At 43.4% G+C, this 15,312-nt stretch overlaps 1 protein-coding gene across 1 annotated transcript in view; it reads right to left on the minus strand.

Annotated features, from left to right (window-relative positions):
• The window catches only part of zbtb47b (zinc finger and BTB domain containing 47b), a 30,609-nt gene extending 16,178 nt beyond the window's left edge, over positions 1–14,431 (minus strand). The window contains exon 1 of the mRNA XM_025910325.1: positions 14,150–14,431. Coding sequence (XP_025766110.1) covers positions 14,150–14,152 — 3 coding nt within the window. The 5' untranslated portion in view covers positions 14,153–14,431. The remainder of the gene's footprint in view (positions 1–14,149) is intronic.
• Between the last annotated feature and the right edge of the window lie 881 nt (positions 14,432–15,312).

Here is a 15,312-nt window from a genome sequence, read left to right on the forward strand (position 1 = left end):
AGCACCGAGTCACGGATGCATCAATAGTGCGAGGGAGGGCAGGTTGTAGTCAGGCAGGAGGGAGTCCCAGGGGGAAAACACTGCAGGGGGTTAAAGCTTTCTCTCAGTCTGCCCACAGACTGCTCCGACTGAACTCAGTGTCCTCTTACATCAGCTTCTTCATCGTTTCAGAAGGGACTAGTCTGGCTAGAGCTGGACAACAAGAGCAAAAATTACCACTACTGTGTATCTGTTTATCTCTTATTGTATTATCTTACTGAATATCTGATTCACCAGTTCAATCACAACCATGTCTGAGCGCTGTGGCTCACATTAGTAATAAGCATGTAAGGCTAGCTTTGCAAAGTTACATGCAATTCAATACACCTACAGTCACAGGACACTTTATTAGGTACATCTTACTGGTACTGGTTTGGGCCGATCAATCACCAATTTTAGTGAACCCTTGCAAATTCTAGCTTCCTGTTCTCAGCTGACAGGAGTGCTACAGTGTGCTTCAGCTTCAAGGTTTGATGTGCTGTGTGTTCAGAGATGCTGTACTGTGTACCTTGTTTGTAGCAAGCGGTTATTTGAGTTACTGTTGCCTCCCTATCAGCTCGAAGGAGTCTCCTCTGACCTCTGTCTCAACAAGGCGTTTTCGCCAAGAGAGTCGCCGCTCCCAGAATATTTCCTCATTTTTGGAACTTTTCTGTCCAAATTGCTCAGTTTAAAGCTCAGCAGGTCCATGTCTGCATGCCTAAATACGCTGGGCTGCTGCCATGTGATTGGCTGATTAGATATTTGCATTAATGAGCAGTTAACTGCCCCTCACTGGATATTTTGTCTTTTTTAGGCGATTCTCTGCAAACAATAGAGATGGCCGTGTGGGAAAATCCCAGTCGATCAGCAGTTTCTGTAATACTCAGACCAACAACAGCTGTGTCACACTCAGAGTCAGTTAAATCACCTTTCCTCCTCGTTCTCATGCTCAGTTTGAACGTCAGCAGGTCGTCTTGACCATGTCTGCACACCTAAAGACACCAGGATGCTGCCATGTGACTGGCAGATTAGATATTTGTGTTTATAAGGAGCTGAAGTGGCCGGAGAGTGTATTAACAAAGGTTATTATTGAGTATTTATTTTCAATGGAAATATTACTGTTGCCATGAACAGTCTGTAGATAATAACTGCCTGTTTGAGAATTTTCACAGCAAAAAAAAAGAAAAACTTGATGTTCCAGCATTTTAAATGTGATGATACTACCTCATCTCATGTGCAGCTGGATGCTGGATGGCAATTTTTTGTGCAATTTGTCTCTTTTTAGGAACCATAATTGACACAATACGTGATTACTTGCAGTTTTTTTCCCAGCAGAAGATTAAATTCATATTCATATTAAAACACTAAATAACTTTAATCTGCAGACTTGGAGAAAGTGCCAGAGGACGTTTTTCCAGTCTGACTCGCACAACTCTGAAAATAAAGAGCTCCAGGTTGCGGCACAGACCTTCTTTGTAGAAATAAAATCCAAAATCAAAGTTAACTGCACTCTCACTTTGTCTCACTCTGCAGTAATGCCTCGAGAAAGCTATCTGGCATCTCTTTGACACTGTATTGCATGATTCATGTACTTCAAATAACAGTGACTGAGACAAACAGATCAAGTGTGAGCCGGGCCAAAAACAACTGTTGAAGAACAGAAATTACTGCTACAAAAGAACAAGTGTCCATACACAAAATGTGATCCTGGCCACCTGAATATATCAGTTTTGGACTTTGTCTTGACCTAAAAGAACAAAAAACAAACAAAACAAACAAACAATGTGAAATGTGATTGTGTTTTGATGTTTTTGACATTTTAACGTGGCCATAATTCAAATAACAGAGATATAATTCATCAGATCACAAAGCTGCTGCCAGTGACAATGATTTAGAGTGTTTCTGCACTTCTAATCTCAGCAGGATTTCACTACAAATCTCACAAAAGGCTCATTGAAGGGATCTACAAATAAGTGTATGCCAAACTCTCCATATGCACGGTGAAGTCTCTGCATTTGTACATGAGCATCAGGGATGCAGGAGATCTGCCAGCCATCCGCATGCATGACGACAGCAATCCCATGAGCTCATTCCCAGCTCCTTTGTCGCGCACTAGGACGACAGACGGCTGTGGGGTCTGACATGCCACTTCCACCCGCAGAGCACATCAACCTGCACTAAAAAGCGCACTCAGCAGCCCTCTTCACAGCCAGGCTTCCTGCTGAGGGGTCCGGCGCACGACTCGACGTGACTGACACCCAGAGGAAGGAGAGTGGGCACAGTGTCAGGCCAGATCTCACTCACTGGCACGGAGATGGCAGGAGAGCAGTGCCCACCCCCTACACTCTTATCCCTGAGTCATCGTCAGTTGGGAGCAAAGCATGACAGGCCTGATTAGAAACTCTCCACAGACGGATCACCCACTTTTTAGCAGCAAGTTCTGTCTCGCAGTAACGTCAGAGCGCTTGTACGTGGCGGGAAAATAATCAGCTCACGAGTAAACAAAACCAAACAGAACGGGACAAGGGCATGTCATTTCTGGCAGAGTCCAATCAGACAGCCATTAAAAAGTCATCAGGGTAATGACTGACACTGTGTCCTCTGTGTGCTCACCAGACCGGTCCCTGCTGCTGACGCCAAACAACAGGTTTAGCCCCAGAGATGCTGATCAGGAGAGGTGAATTCTGATTCTCTAGGCGAATATCCTGGCAGGGCTTAATCCTCTGGTGAAATCTGCTCTGTGATACGTGGAAAGTACGGACAGAAAGTTGCCTGCAAAACTGTCAGCTTGTGGATAGATTATTGAATAGGTCTACCAACACAGACTGTATAAAAAAGATGGAAGTAGCCACTGTATCACCCATTCATTTATGAGTTCCTGTTTCCGCACAAGCGTGGGGTCGATAAAACCGAGAGAAACCGCTCGCTCGTACAGTTGCTTTTTATTTACAAGTTGGCCCACCCTATAGCAAACCCTGCTTTATTGTCTTATGACTGCCACCAAGAACCATGATTTAACAAAAAAACATCGCACTGTAATCAATAAGACTTCAAACCAGCAAGTGAGCCAATTTACTGGGAGACTTTTTAGTGTGGATGTGTACCAACTTACGTGAGGGTCATTTTCCCAGAGATTTCAATACGACTCTTATCTTTGCAATCAGATTTTTTCAAGTTAGCTCTTTTAACTCTATCAATCAGGAAACTCTGTGAAGCTACACATTTTCTTATTACTCTGAAGCATAAGGCAGAAGACTTTAGCAGTCCAACAGTTCGACATGAACTCAGTGATTTCACATCTTTTATGAAGTCATCATTTGCTAGAAGGCATTCAAAGCTGAAGAACCTGGCGCCAATTTGTTCATGTTTGCGCTACACTGGTAGCTCACTGGTGCTGCCACTACCTGATTTTGAGTGTGCCTGCATCTGCGCCTTCTGCTTTCCTGGAAGCTTTACTCGTTAGCAAGGAAATCCTCTGCCAATCAGAGCTTCCTGATTGGCAGAGCTTATTAACTCAAGTTTAAGATACCCAACTTGAAATTTCAAGTTATTGATTGCGCTTTCCTTATTTTGTCTCAGTGGCGGAAAACAAGCTTCAACAGAGAATGCCCCGTACTGACCATGAGAAAGAATTCAGGTTTAAGGTATTTTAGTATTGGCTTTTTTTTCAGACCCCGAGGCGCTCCACTGTGGACCTTATCTCAAGCCTAAAACTTTAAATCTGTGTCTTTTTTTTAAATAACTAGACTTCAAACAACAACAAAGGGGCACAGAACAACTACTGATGCAAAATAACCATATGGGAAGGCAAACGATTAAAATGATCAGCCAAGAAAATAGCTGCAAACCACCAATGAATCACAAAGACGCACAAAAATGAATGCTATTCTCTGGTGTACGGCTCTTTGGGAGTGGTTTGGGCCTTTTACATGTCTGTGCCGTGGGCCTGCTGTCTTGTAATTCATCCTTGTGTCGAGTAGAAGATATCACGTCTGTCTGCAGTCTGCACTCCCTCCTCTGCTCTCTAAATCCAATCAGCACAGCGACCTGCCGCTGACCTTGAGATAGAAGAATATACAGTAGCGGATGCATGAGCACATCCAACCATAAGCCCGCAACTCTATGCATGCATTCCTTCATCGTAAACATGCATTTGCTCCTACCTCAGTAAACAGGAAGTAACGAAATTTGGCATAGGTGACGACACTGCAGAAATAAAGATGAGGCTCTGACTATAACAGGACTCACGCTATCCCTTCATCAGACGTGTTGCTCTTGCACAAATGAGCCAGACTGATAATAGCACAAGTGACAAGGTCTTGCGTTTAACAAGCCCTGTGGTGATCGTTACAGCACTATGATAAAAAATGCAAATAAAAATCAGTGTTCAATGAGTAAAGGGGAAGCCACAGCAGCGGGTAGCTCATTGCTAAGGTCACACATACGGCACGGTCACATGCACAGCCACATTAAAGTGGAGTTTAATACTCGCCAGGCAGGCACTGTTTATCGGATAATAATGGTATTAAGGCTGACAGTTACACCTTGTGATAGTAGACTAAGGGATTATGTATATAATCCAGAAAACTAGTGGTGAGTGTAAGGCAGATTGGGAAAAAGAAAAATCAGCCATCATAAATAATCAAACAGCTGTGCGGTCAGAAATATCAGAATATTAAAAACTACTCTTGGCACGCAATATCAAAAACCAAAAAACTATCTTTAGACAACATACTAATTAAGATGTGTCTGAATTAAAACTCTGAAAAAATGCAAACTTTTTTTTAAAGCTTTTTATGATACCTGCGCATGGAAACTACAGAATCTGTCAAATCTGAGCAAAGATTGGTAGTTTTAGTAATGCACCTATAAGCCGTTTTCCGACCACATTTAAAGAACAATAGAAGATTAAGGTGTTAAACTGCGATTTTACAAAAGCCAAAAACTATTCCAACCATTCAACCAAACTCCAGGGCACTCCTTAAAAAAATACAAATAAAATGTCCTCCAGTGAAAACTCTGACAGTTAAAGGTAACACTAAAGCCTGCATATGAAATCTAGGTATAGAAGGGCCTTAAGAGAACTTACTGGAAACTAATGTCCTTAAAAATAGCTACAAATTTTTCATACTTAAGTAAAGCTTTCAAAAGAGGAAGAACAAAAAAATATGACTTTGTCTCCAAAACACTAAGGCACCGAGCTGGGCACTGAGATATCAATGGAAGTTAAAATGGGGCCCAGCCGTACATTTATGTGGTGCACAAAGTCAACGTAGCATCGAGCTGGCCCCAAGTCCAACATGACAGGGAGATAAAAACATCAGCATTAACTCGTAGAAAAGAAAGCAAGAGAAAACACTGGAGTAACGCTCCACTGCTGAAGACAACTCTTGGAGATTTAACGAAAGAAGGGTGAGCATGATGTTTAACTTGCAAAGTTTCTTCAAATGTAGCAACAGCTTAGAAAGACACACAAATGTGTAACATTACTCACAGTGCAGGGTTTCCACCAGAAGAAATGTTAAGCCCAGAGGCTTCAACGTGGAAGATGAGGGCCATAATGTCGGAATTTATCAATGGAGAGCTACTGACTCACTGTGTAGCTAAAACAGAATAAGTGCAAAAGTATGGGTTGCTGCTCTGCTCACATCTGTCCAGACTAGACGGCCAATAACACAAGAGAGTTTTATATATAGTCCATTCGGAGTCATTGGGGAGCAGGTGAAGCAGGGGTGTAGGGTCTGGGCAGAATCCTTGCTTGCCAGTGAATATCTGATTACATAGTTCTGCTTGAAATGCCCAGTTCATTAAGGAGACATCATTTGGGAGAACTGAACATGATTTATTGAGATGGAGAAATTAAACAGCGTACTTGGCAATTAGACTCTGATGACCCGTCATGGCAGAACAAAATCCCAGAGGTGACAGGATTTAGGACAGGAACCCCCTGAAGTTTAGATACTGGTGGTGGTGAAGATGAAGATCGAAGCTTGGATGGAGCTCTGAGCAACTTTGGGGAGGTGTAAATGGGGAGGAGGTGGGTTGCACGACTGAGCGTGTGAAAGTGAGAATGAGCACGGATTTAAACCACGCAGAGTGGTGGCCGATTGGCTCAAAGAAGGCGGCCAAGAAGATGACTGAACAAGATGTCAGTATTGAGCCTGACATCATGGGAAAGTGGTACTGATGTAAAGAACAGAAGCTTAACACCCAGGAAAGCAGGAAGATGAGTGATTACAGATCTCCTTATTGAACCTATGCATGAGCTTAATTTCTTCTATGGTTTATAAGGATCATAAATTAAGACATGCTTATTTTTTTGGAAGGGGAAGATTGTCATTTCAGTTATTGCAGGTAATCTAAGGAGCTTGGAAGGAAAAGCAACTGGACTTCTTTAAGTTTCTTGAAGAAGTCCAGTCGCTTTTCCTTCCAAGCTCCTTAGATTACCATGACCTGGACGACTGAGAACCTACACAGACGTTACTGCAGATCATACAGTTGATGATGATGTTGCTTCTTGCTTCGATATGCAAGGCTGTACTGGCACTGATGGTTGGTATTTCAAGGTAATTGCATGGTGCAAAATTGTTCAGTACGTATGTAATTTCTGGAACACTTTCCTCAGTCAGCATATTATGACTTCTGGATGTTGCCATTAGTTACCGCACTAGGCAATGGCAAGAAAAGGTGAGTACATGTGTTGTAAACAACATCAATGATATATAATTTGGGGTTTTTTTCAAAACATGTTCAGATTTTTATAAAGTTACAGTACTTAAAAAACACAAAACCCTAGTATGTTTCAACTTTCTCGCCTACACCGAAAAAGACTCACAGTGCGGGTTTGAAAAACATGCGATCATTGAGGTTAACGACATCAACTCAAGCTAATTGGAGTCAGGAGTGAGCAACCTGGAGTACAATCAAGACAACGATAGCGGAGGTGTGAGGTAGAGCTCTCATAAGAAGCATCTGTGAACGTCGAACGAGAAGTCTCAAAAGAGCTCCAATCAAAAACTCCTCATTTGCATAAAGCTGGTAAAGGTCACACATGAACAGTTTAACTACCGACAGAACCACAGCCAAAGTGTCTAGAAATCCTATCAGTGTAGTTCTGGGGTGAGCTTCCCTAAGAGCAGGCACTCCACTGAGATGACTGACACATACTGCAGATTGCTCATTGAGGTGAATTAGAAGACCAGAGAAGCAGCTAACGACTTAAATGAACCACTGGAGGTAGTTAACACTGTTTGTAAATATGTCATGAGAAAATCACCGAACAGGCATGCTGTCCGTGGCAGGACACCACAGAGAAAGCTGCAGCTCTTTCCTAAACGCTGCTGAGAAAATGTTTTGAGGGCTGATGAAACGAGCTGTTCGTGAAGAACATCCAGCGCCGGATACAGCTTAATTACAAACATGAACACAGTCCCAGAGTGAACTACGATGGAGGGAGCATAGAGGTTTTCAGGGCCGCCAAGTCTATCAAGGTATCTTGCATAATAATATCAGGGTGGCTGCCTGCCCACTGAAGCTCAACAGAAGATGGATGAGGCGCACGAGTTAATATACCAAATTAAAAATCTACCTTTTGGAGAAGCCCAGTCAGAGCCAAGACTTTAACCTAATAGAGATGCTGTGGAATGACCCCAAGAGAGTTATTCACACCAGACATCCAAATAACACGTCTGAGCTGAGGCAGATGAATGGCTCAACATTCACCTGAACTGTGCGGTAGGTCTCATCAGCAGATCCTGCAGTGATTTGAGGTTATTAGAATATTCATCCAGGGGTGGAGGAGTCAAACTAAATAGCCGGGGATTGGACCAGCAGGGCCTACGCCTTTGGCTCACCCACTTTTGTTTCCTTCACTTAAGAAATATTGCAAAAAAACAAACCTTTTCTGTCATTCCATCATCTGGAACTTTTCCCTCGGCTTGATTACTGCAATTGACTTGTATTACACCTACTCCTGCATCCCTTCACTGGCTTCCAGTGAAATTCAGAATCCACTTTAAAATCCTGTTACTAAAGATAAAGCTCTACAGAGACAGGCCTTTAAGACCTTATCATTGCAGACGGTCTCTCCCATCTAACCAGGGTCTCCTGACTGTCCCTCGCTCTGATTTTAAAACCACACATGATCACTGAGGTTGTTGCCTCCTCAGCCAGTTCCTCGGTTTACCTTTTATTAAATATTTGCTTGTATCTGTGCATGTTGTAATTCAGTTTAGTTTTTAGTTTAGTTTTTAGTAGTCTCAGCGTTAGTTTTAGTCTTTTTAATTGTTATTGCATGTGTCTCAGCACAGGTATTACAAGAAAGACTTTTTGAAAGCAGATGAATCACAGTCTTGGAGTCTTCCAGTCTCAATAAACATGCTCATCAATGCCTCAACAGGCAAGCTGTAACAAAACTAAATATATTTTTCTCTATATTTTTAATAATTAGTTTAGTTAGCTTCACAAGTTCACAAAATCATTTCAGTTTTTATTCAAAAAGCTGGTTTTAATTTTAGTTTATTTTAGGTTTTTCACATCTAGTTTTAGTTTTTTGTTTAGTTTTAGTTCACTTACTCGTCAAATGCAAATGCAATAACCTTGCATTTGACGAGGATGCCTTCTTGGTGAGGTGTTCTGGGCATGTTTTAATGGGAGGAGGCGCCCTGGGGTAGGCCGGAGGGATTAAATTTTTCGGCAGGCCAAGGAACGCTTCGGTATTCCCCGGATGAGCTGGAGGAGGGAGAGGCCTGGGCTTCTCTGCTTAGGCTGTTGCCCCCGTGACCTGGCCCTGCATAAGCAGCAGAAAGTGGATGGATGGATTACCCAATGGTTCACTTACTTGTCATTAAAGACACAAATGATTGTATTTTTACATTTCCGGCTTTAGGATAATGTCTCCTGTCAAACTGATGCGGGAACAGCAGATCTTCTCTTGAAAAAGTCCAAGTGCAAAGCTCAGTAATTAGAATCGCTGTTAGTTGCAGGCACAAAGCCTCAAATCCAAAGAGGAAAAAGTCAAATGAACTCTATACGACTTTCATCAACAACCTGAAAGCTAAATGAGATTTCAGGTAAAATGTACAGCGAGACGATTTCAGATATAGGATGAGGTAAATTCCAAATTACTTTACAGTTTGCTGCTGGTTATTCAGTTTCTCTTTCCACCACTTTAACTAATTATTTTATTCCCTTTAGCCTATTAAAACATTTAACTTTCTTAACCACAGCATTCACTGCTGGCTGCAATTAATAAAGACAATATTATCAGCATTAATGCTGCTCTAATCCTAGACATCCAATCTCCCCTTCACACTGTTGCCCCCCCAACCATCCCTCCCTCATCCTAATCTAGCAGTTTGGACTTGCCCCAGCCTTGCCCTGGTGGATCTCCACCAGCTTCCTTGATTGGATTTAAATACATTTCCATCTATATGTTAATGCAACCACAGGTGACAAGCCAATCTACAACTGATATGCGTTTACCCGAGCATGAAATTGGGGAGCACAAACAAAAATAAGGATGAGAACACGGCATGAGCAGCATCTTGGCGACGTACAGTACATTAAAATTTGACAGCGTGAGCGGGATTGCCTCGGCCGCACGATTTGCAAAGTCCTTTTAGCGGCCAGTCCTTTGAGAACTGGACGATGACGGGTTTTATCAGTTTGGGGGAGGCTGAGGACAGCGCTTGCGTCGCCCAATCAGAAGCGACGCTGAAAGAAGACATCAACCGCCGGTGGCTTGGAACTGAGATGACGAGCGGTTGGGATAATCAAAGGAGCTGGCTGAAAGGGGGGGAGGTGGGGTGATGAGGTTAGAGTGTCCGCACTGAAGCTCTGCCAGGAAGTTTGTGTCTGGGCCAATGAGCTGGGAGAGGAAGCGCTGAGTCAGGAACCCCGGCCAAGAGAGGGGCCTGTGGTGCTGGCATCTCCTCCTCGCACACACGTTACAATGCTTCGCACACCACCGCCCCACTGGAGTCATAACACGCTGTTCCCAAGCCAGCACCGCGCACGCATGTGCACGACACGGGTGCACATGCATGTGTACACACAGGGATGTGACGCCAAATACCTGTGGCATAAAAAACAAACAAACTGCAGAGATATTTTAATTTCTAAAAAAAAAAAAAAAAAGAAACAAAGAAAACCAGGTCCAAAGGGACAAAATTTAAATTTGTCCATGTGAATGATACACTGGGTGAAAGATGCACCTTTGAAGTGATCTATTAGAGACAACAGATAACTCTGATGTGCAGCAGAGAGCAGGTGCAGACATACCCGAGGGTTATTACACAGGCTGAAACTCTGATATCTTCATTATCCCTTTCATAGCATGACACAAAAAGAGAGGAGGCAAACACAAGCCTCTAAAGAGCTCCTTATCACAGGAATCTCTCTGCTGTGGCAAAATGCGCGTGCGTGCATGTGCGTGTGTGTGTGTGTGTTCGCATTGGGCGTTGATGTGTTTGATGAGAAGGTCAGAGAGGACAGAGAAGGAGGGGGGGGAAAAGGTAGAGTAGAAGCATCAGCTTTCTATAGCTGCAACCAATAAGTGGACAGCAGGGAAATAATGAATGCAATCTTAAAGGAACACCAACAGCAGTACAGTTAAGGCATTTTACAAATGTACACATTTGCTTTGTGAGATAAGAAAACGTGCTTGTTTTTATATAAAGCTACATCTAGCATGAAGTTAGTTCAGGGTCTCAAACATGGATTTGGGAGTCCACCGGTGAGAACAACGGTGCGATTCCCTGATGATACCGGTTCGCCTCGCCGGTAAAAGTTCACAGTTTTGGCCCAACTTCAGCTCACCATCTCGTGGCTCATACTTTAATCAAGTTCTATCTTTTTTCCAGATGCATTTATGCATCAAATTCTTCCTTTAAGGCTTAATCCTGAATAAATAAATATTAGATTAAGGCGGCACAAGGTTTTAATTTAACTTGACCTTTTTCATTTCAAATCAGTTCTGTGCATTATTATTTTCATTATTTATACAAGTCTTAATACAGATAAGCAGCTAAAACGGATAATAATGTCATTCCCATTCAAAATCCAAACATTAATCTATGTCTATGACACATTTTTATGACTGCTAGATCAAGGATCCCTTCTTTTCTGCTTGGCAAGTGTCTGAAAACAGCACAAAAACTCATCTGCACTAAAGCTTCTCCTAAGTCTCTCTCGCTGACCTGAATTTAGCTAAAAGCTATAAGAACACTTTAGAAGCCCGCTCCGTTTTAAACTCTCTTAATATCTTTAAATGCCTGACAATGAAAGGCTAATAGAAATCCTCATATCGAGCATTAGGAAAATAAAAAGGTGTCTAGCTTCTTTGATAATGGAGTTCAGTGTCTTTTTCTTTTTTTTTATGCCATAGTGTTAAATTAGAGTAACTTTCCCCCCTTGGATACAAAGACAATAATACTGGGTGGCACTGCTGAGAATGAATAAATCCACATCTTTATTTGAAAACCTAAAAAAAAAAAACAACAACCTGAGTGTACTTCAAGCAAGCTGGTGCCACTTGAACCGACGAGAACAAAGGAAACCTTACATAAGCCCAGTGAGTTTGACCTTGCTGTCTGCGCAGCCTTGTCCACTGTTCTTAATCTCAGGGGCATAAATTAGCAGCACCTACAGCATGCTCCGAGTTTCCAAGAGAGCGGCCTCCTGCCAGAGGCCGGAGGAGTCCGCGGGAGTTTGTTGCTGGGTCTCGGGGAATGACTGCACTTGTCACAAAGACTAAAGACAGCTCTCTCACTCAGCACCCAGAGACAGTGAAGCCTCAAAGTCAAGGGTGGGCAAGAATGCCCTGAATAGGCAGTTACGTAAAAACTCACAGCACCCTGGGAGGATAGAGAAGGAGCTGCTTAGGACCTCACAATGCTGACTGAGGCCAAACTGTATCACAGGGCCAGAAACGTACAGTATAAGTGTCTTTAGTGTGTGCGAAACTAAGGCAGATTTACATTTTCACAATAAATGAAGAGAAAAAAACCAAACACAGTCTTTTCATTTGAAAAGGAGGATCTCCATGCAAACGCCCCCCCTGAGTGTGAACTATATGGGAAAAAAGACTCCAGCCATTTATTTTCAACAGTAAACCTGTCAGGGTGGGGCTAAAGTCTAACTAGGGTGAGATGGGAAGAGAGCAAGAGCGCACCCTGGACACGCAACCACGCAAATTAACAATCAGCAGCTAATCTGACGTGCATGTCTTTGAATTGTGGGAGAAAACTAAGCAGAACCAAACAAAATTCAGCGTAGGTACAAAGAGAGCACGCAAGCTGCACTCAGAAACATCGCAGCCAAGCCAAACGAGCAGGATAGCACCCAGAAGCCTCTCGCTGTGAGGTGACAGCACTAACCGCTGCACCTCAACAGGTTAAAGATCACTTTGCGGTAGCTTTGCACCTCTTGCGACCATTCGTATTTGTATTGTGCATCTTTTTTAGGGTGTTTTATGTCCCTCTGTGGTCGATTTCTGTCTGTTTTTTTCCCCCTCGGTATATGTTTTCGACTAATCTTTGTGGTCAGTTTCAATCTTTTTATTTATTACTACGTGTTTCTGTACTAATTTTGAAAGTCCCTGTTGATTGTTTCCATCTGCCGTGTGTCACCTTACCCATTTTGTTCCATAGGTGTAGATTTTGTTATTGTTGTTTTCATTTTGGACTCATTTCACTGAGTTATTTTTCTATTTGTGGTCATCTGAGTGACTTTATAACAATGTTAAGAGACAATTGCACAGTGAGGATCCGGTCCATGGGCCCCATGATACTGTGGGCACCTGTTGTCTTTGCTGCTAAGCCCTTTGTGTAATCCAGCCATTCGGTGTTGATTAAAATCAACATAAGCCCAGGTTAACCCCCCCTTGATATATCAACAATCTAATTTCTGAAATAATCACCAAAACAGTTAAAAGATTCACCCTCTGATCTCTCGTGCATTGCATTCACCATGCACACTGTGCACTTGACCTCAGTTTATTCTTCTGCACTTGCAAAAGAAAAAACGAGAAAAAAGAAAATAAATAAGTAGAAGATAAATACAACAACAATCAGACCTCCCTCACCCTCTTTGCTCCCACCAGAAGCCACCCAGCGAGCACCAGGGCTAACCCCGCTGACCTGACCCAGATATTAACCCAAGCCTCCAGATGTGAACGCGTACTGGGATTACTCCACCGCTGCATCAAGCTCCACATGCTTTCCTAATGAGGCATCCTAAAATGACCCTGGAGACAGAGCGGACTGTCTGCCTCTGTGCTGTCGGCCTCTATTCCCACAACTCAGCCTCTCCGTCACAATCACCCTCCGATCTGCTAACGCGTGGAGGAAAATACAACTTATCCACGCTGACAAGAGGATGAGGAGAGCATTAGTCAGTACAAAAAACGAATCAGCCGTCTCCCTAAAGCGACTGACCTCATGCAGCAGCCTAGAAAACTCGACACAAGCCGATAAAATATTGCACATTTTCAGCTTCAGCTGGACTTTGTTTGCGTTATTTATTTATTTATTTATTTATTTATTTATAACCAGGCAGCTTCTTCTATCAGATCTCACTGGTGATGTTTTCCATCTCCAGGATCATTTCACCTCTACTTGAGTGTCAGCCGCAATCAAAATAAAGTTATGAAGACGAGAAGAGCGGCATCTCTCATGAAAGCCTCGCTAACTTGTCCTGCACCGGCTGTCTGGCTCGCTTGGAGAAGGAAAGGAAAGGTGGCACTTTCACTCGCACCAGTCACGACCTGAGTGCTTTGCAGAAGCGTCCGATATGAAGGAATTTAACTCCTTCTCCGCATCAATGTGGCTATTGTAGCCATCGCATTCTTTCAGAGGGGGTCTGCTTCGATCCACCCCCCACACCGCCACCACCAGCCCCCTCAACTTGTGCCATGTCGGCAAGTTACAAACTTCACCGCAAACGATACAAAGCACGAAACACGCGTGTGACAGCCAGCTGTAGGGGATCGCAACGACGCGCAAGTGTGGCAAGTTTGATCGGCCTGCTAAGTAGCTCAAATTTGCAAGAGATCAAGAAGGGACACAGAGAGAGAGAGAGAGGGAGAGAGGGAAAAAAATAAACAAAAATGCAGCTCTGCTCTGTAGCCTACCATTTTGATCCAGCGTTTCGAGGCTCAAAGGAGTCCCAGAATAACTCCTTTCGCACCAGTTTCCCCCTCGCCATGAAAATGACCGTTGGATTGTCACATTTCTCCAGTTTTTTTTTTTTTTTTTTGCCTTATCCTCAATCTTTTTTTCCCCCCCGTGCTGCTGTAGCATTCAGACAGACAAAAATGCAGAGGCTGCTTTTGCAGAAGGAATTGGTGATTGGAGCTCAGGGATCATATGGGCTTTTTTGTCAGACGTTTTTAAAGGGACACGGTACTGTTTAACGCTGGAGTTGCGAGACAGGCGCTTCTCTCTCTCTCTCTCCTCCTTTTGTACTGCACGTGAGCGTTTTAAAGCGATGAGGAGGAATACAGACGCAGGCGTAGATGGCGCAAAGCCCCGGGTGCGCTTTCTCTCACTGTGCGCTCCTGTAACGGTGTGACGTCAGTTCGGGCAGACAGATGCGGAGGTCAGCGAGTTCACCGCTTTCCCATATTACAGAAGTCATCCTAACTTCATTTGGCGCCACACGTCTGCGCTATCGTAACTTTCTTTTTTGAGTGTGTGCTAAGAGCGCAGAAATATGGTTATGTTATGCACATTGTGCAAAATGGTAACTAAGAGATAATCCACAAAATGTGCAAAATTTCAAATAAAATTTCGCACTGCAATTCCCCCTTTACGTAAGGGCCCCATTACCTGCTACTGGGGGCCAAGAATGGCTTTGAAACACTTAACAGAACCACACCGCCCATCTCTTATATACATTAAGAACCCAATGGTCTGCTCACGTCAGAGGAAATAAACAGTCTCTCATTTTTATCCTAGTTTCAATTCCAGCCTCTCCATGGGCGTGTTAAAGAACGTCAGGGACACGACTATAGACCTGCACAAGGCTGGAATGGGCTCCAAGACTTCACTCTGGAGCTCCAAGCAAGATCTTGCCCCATTAAGTGAGGATGATCATGAGAAAGGTGGCGGATCAGCCCAAAACTAAACAGGAGGAGCTTGTGGTCCTGAGAACACCATTAGTAAGAGACTATGTTGGAATGGATTGAAATCCTACAGCTCCTCTTGCTCAAGGAGGCCCATCTGAAGGCCCATCTTTCATGTTTTGTCCAACAAAAGTTGTATTTTCTCATGTTCGACTGACAGGAACTTCCTG

This window comes from Oreochromis niloticus, linkage group LG9, assembly GCF_001858045.2.
Source record: "Oreochromis niloticus isolate F11D_XX linkage group LG9, O_niloticus_UMD_NMBU, whole genome shotgun sequence".
NCBI lineage: Eukaryota > Metazoa > Chordata > Actinopteri > Cichliformes > Cichlidae > Oreochromis > Oreochromis niloticus.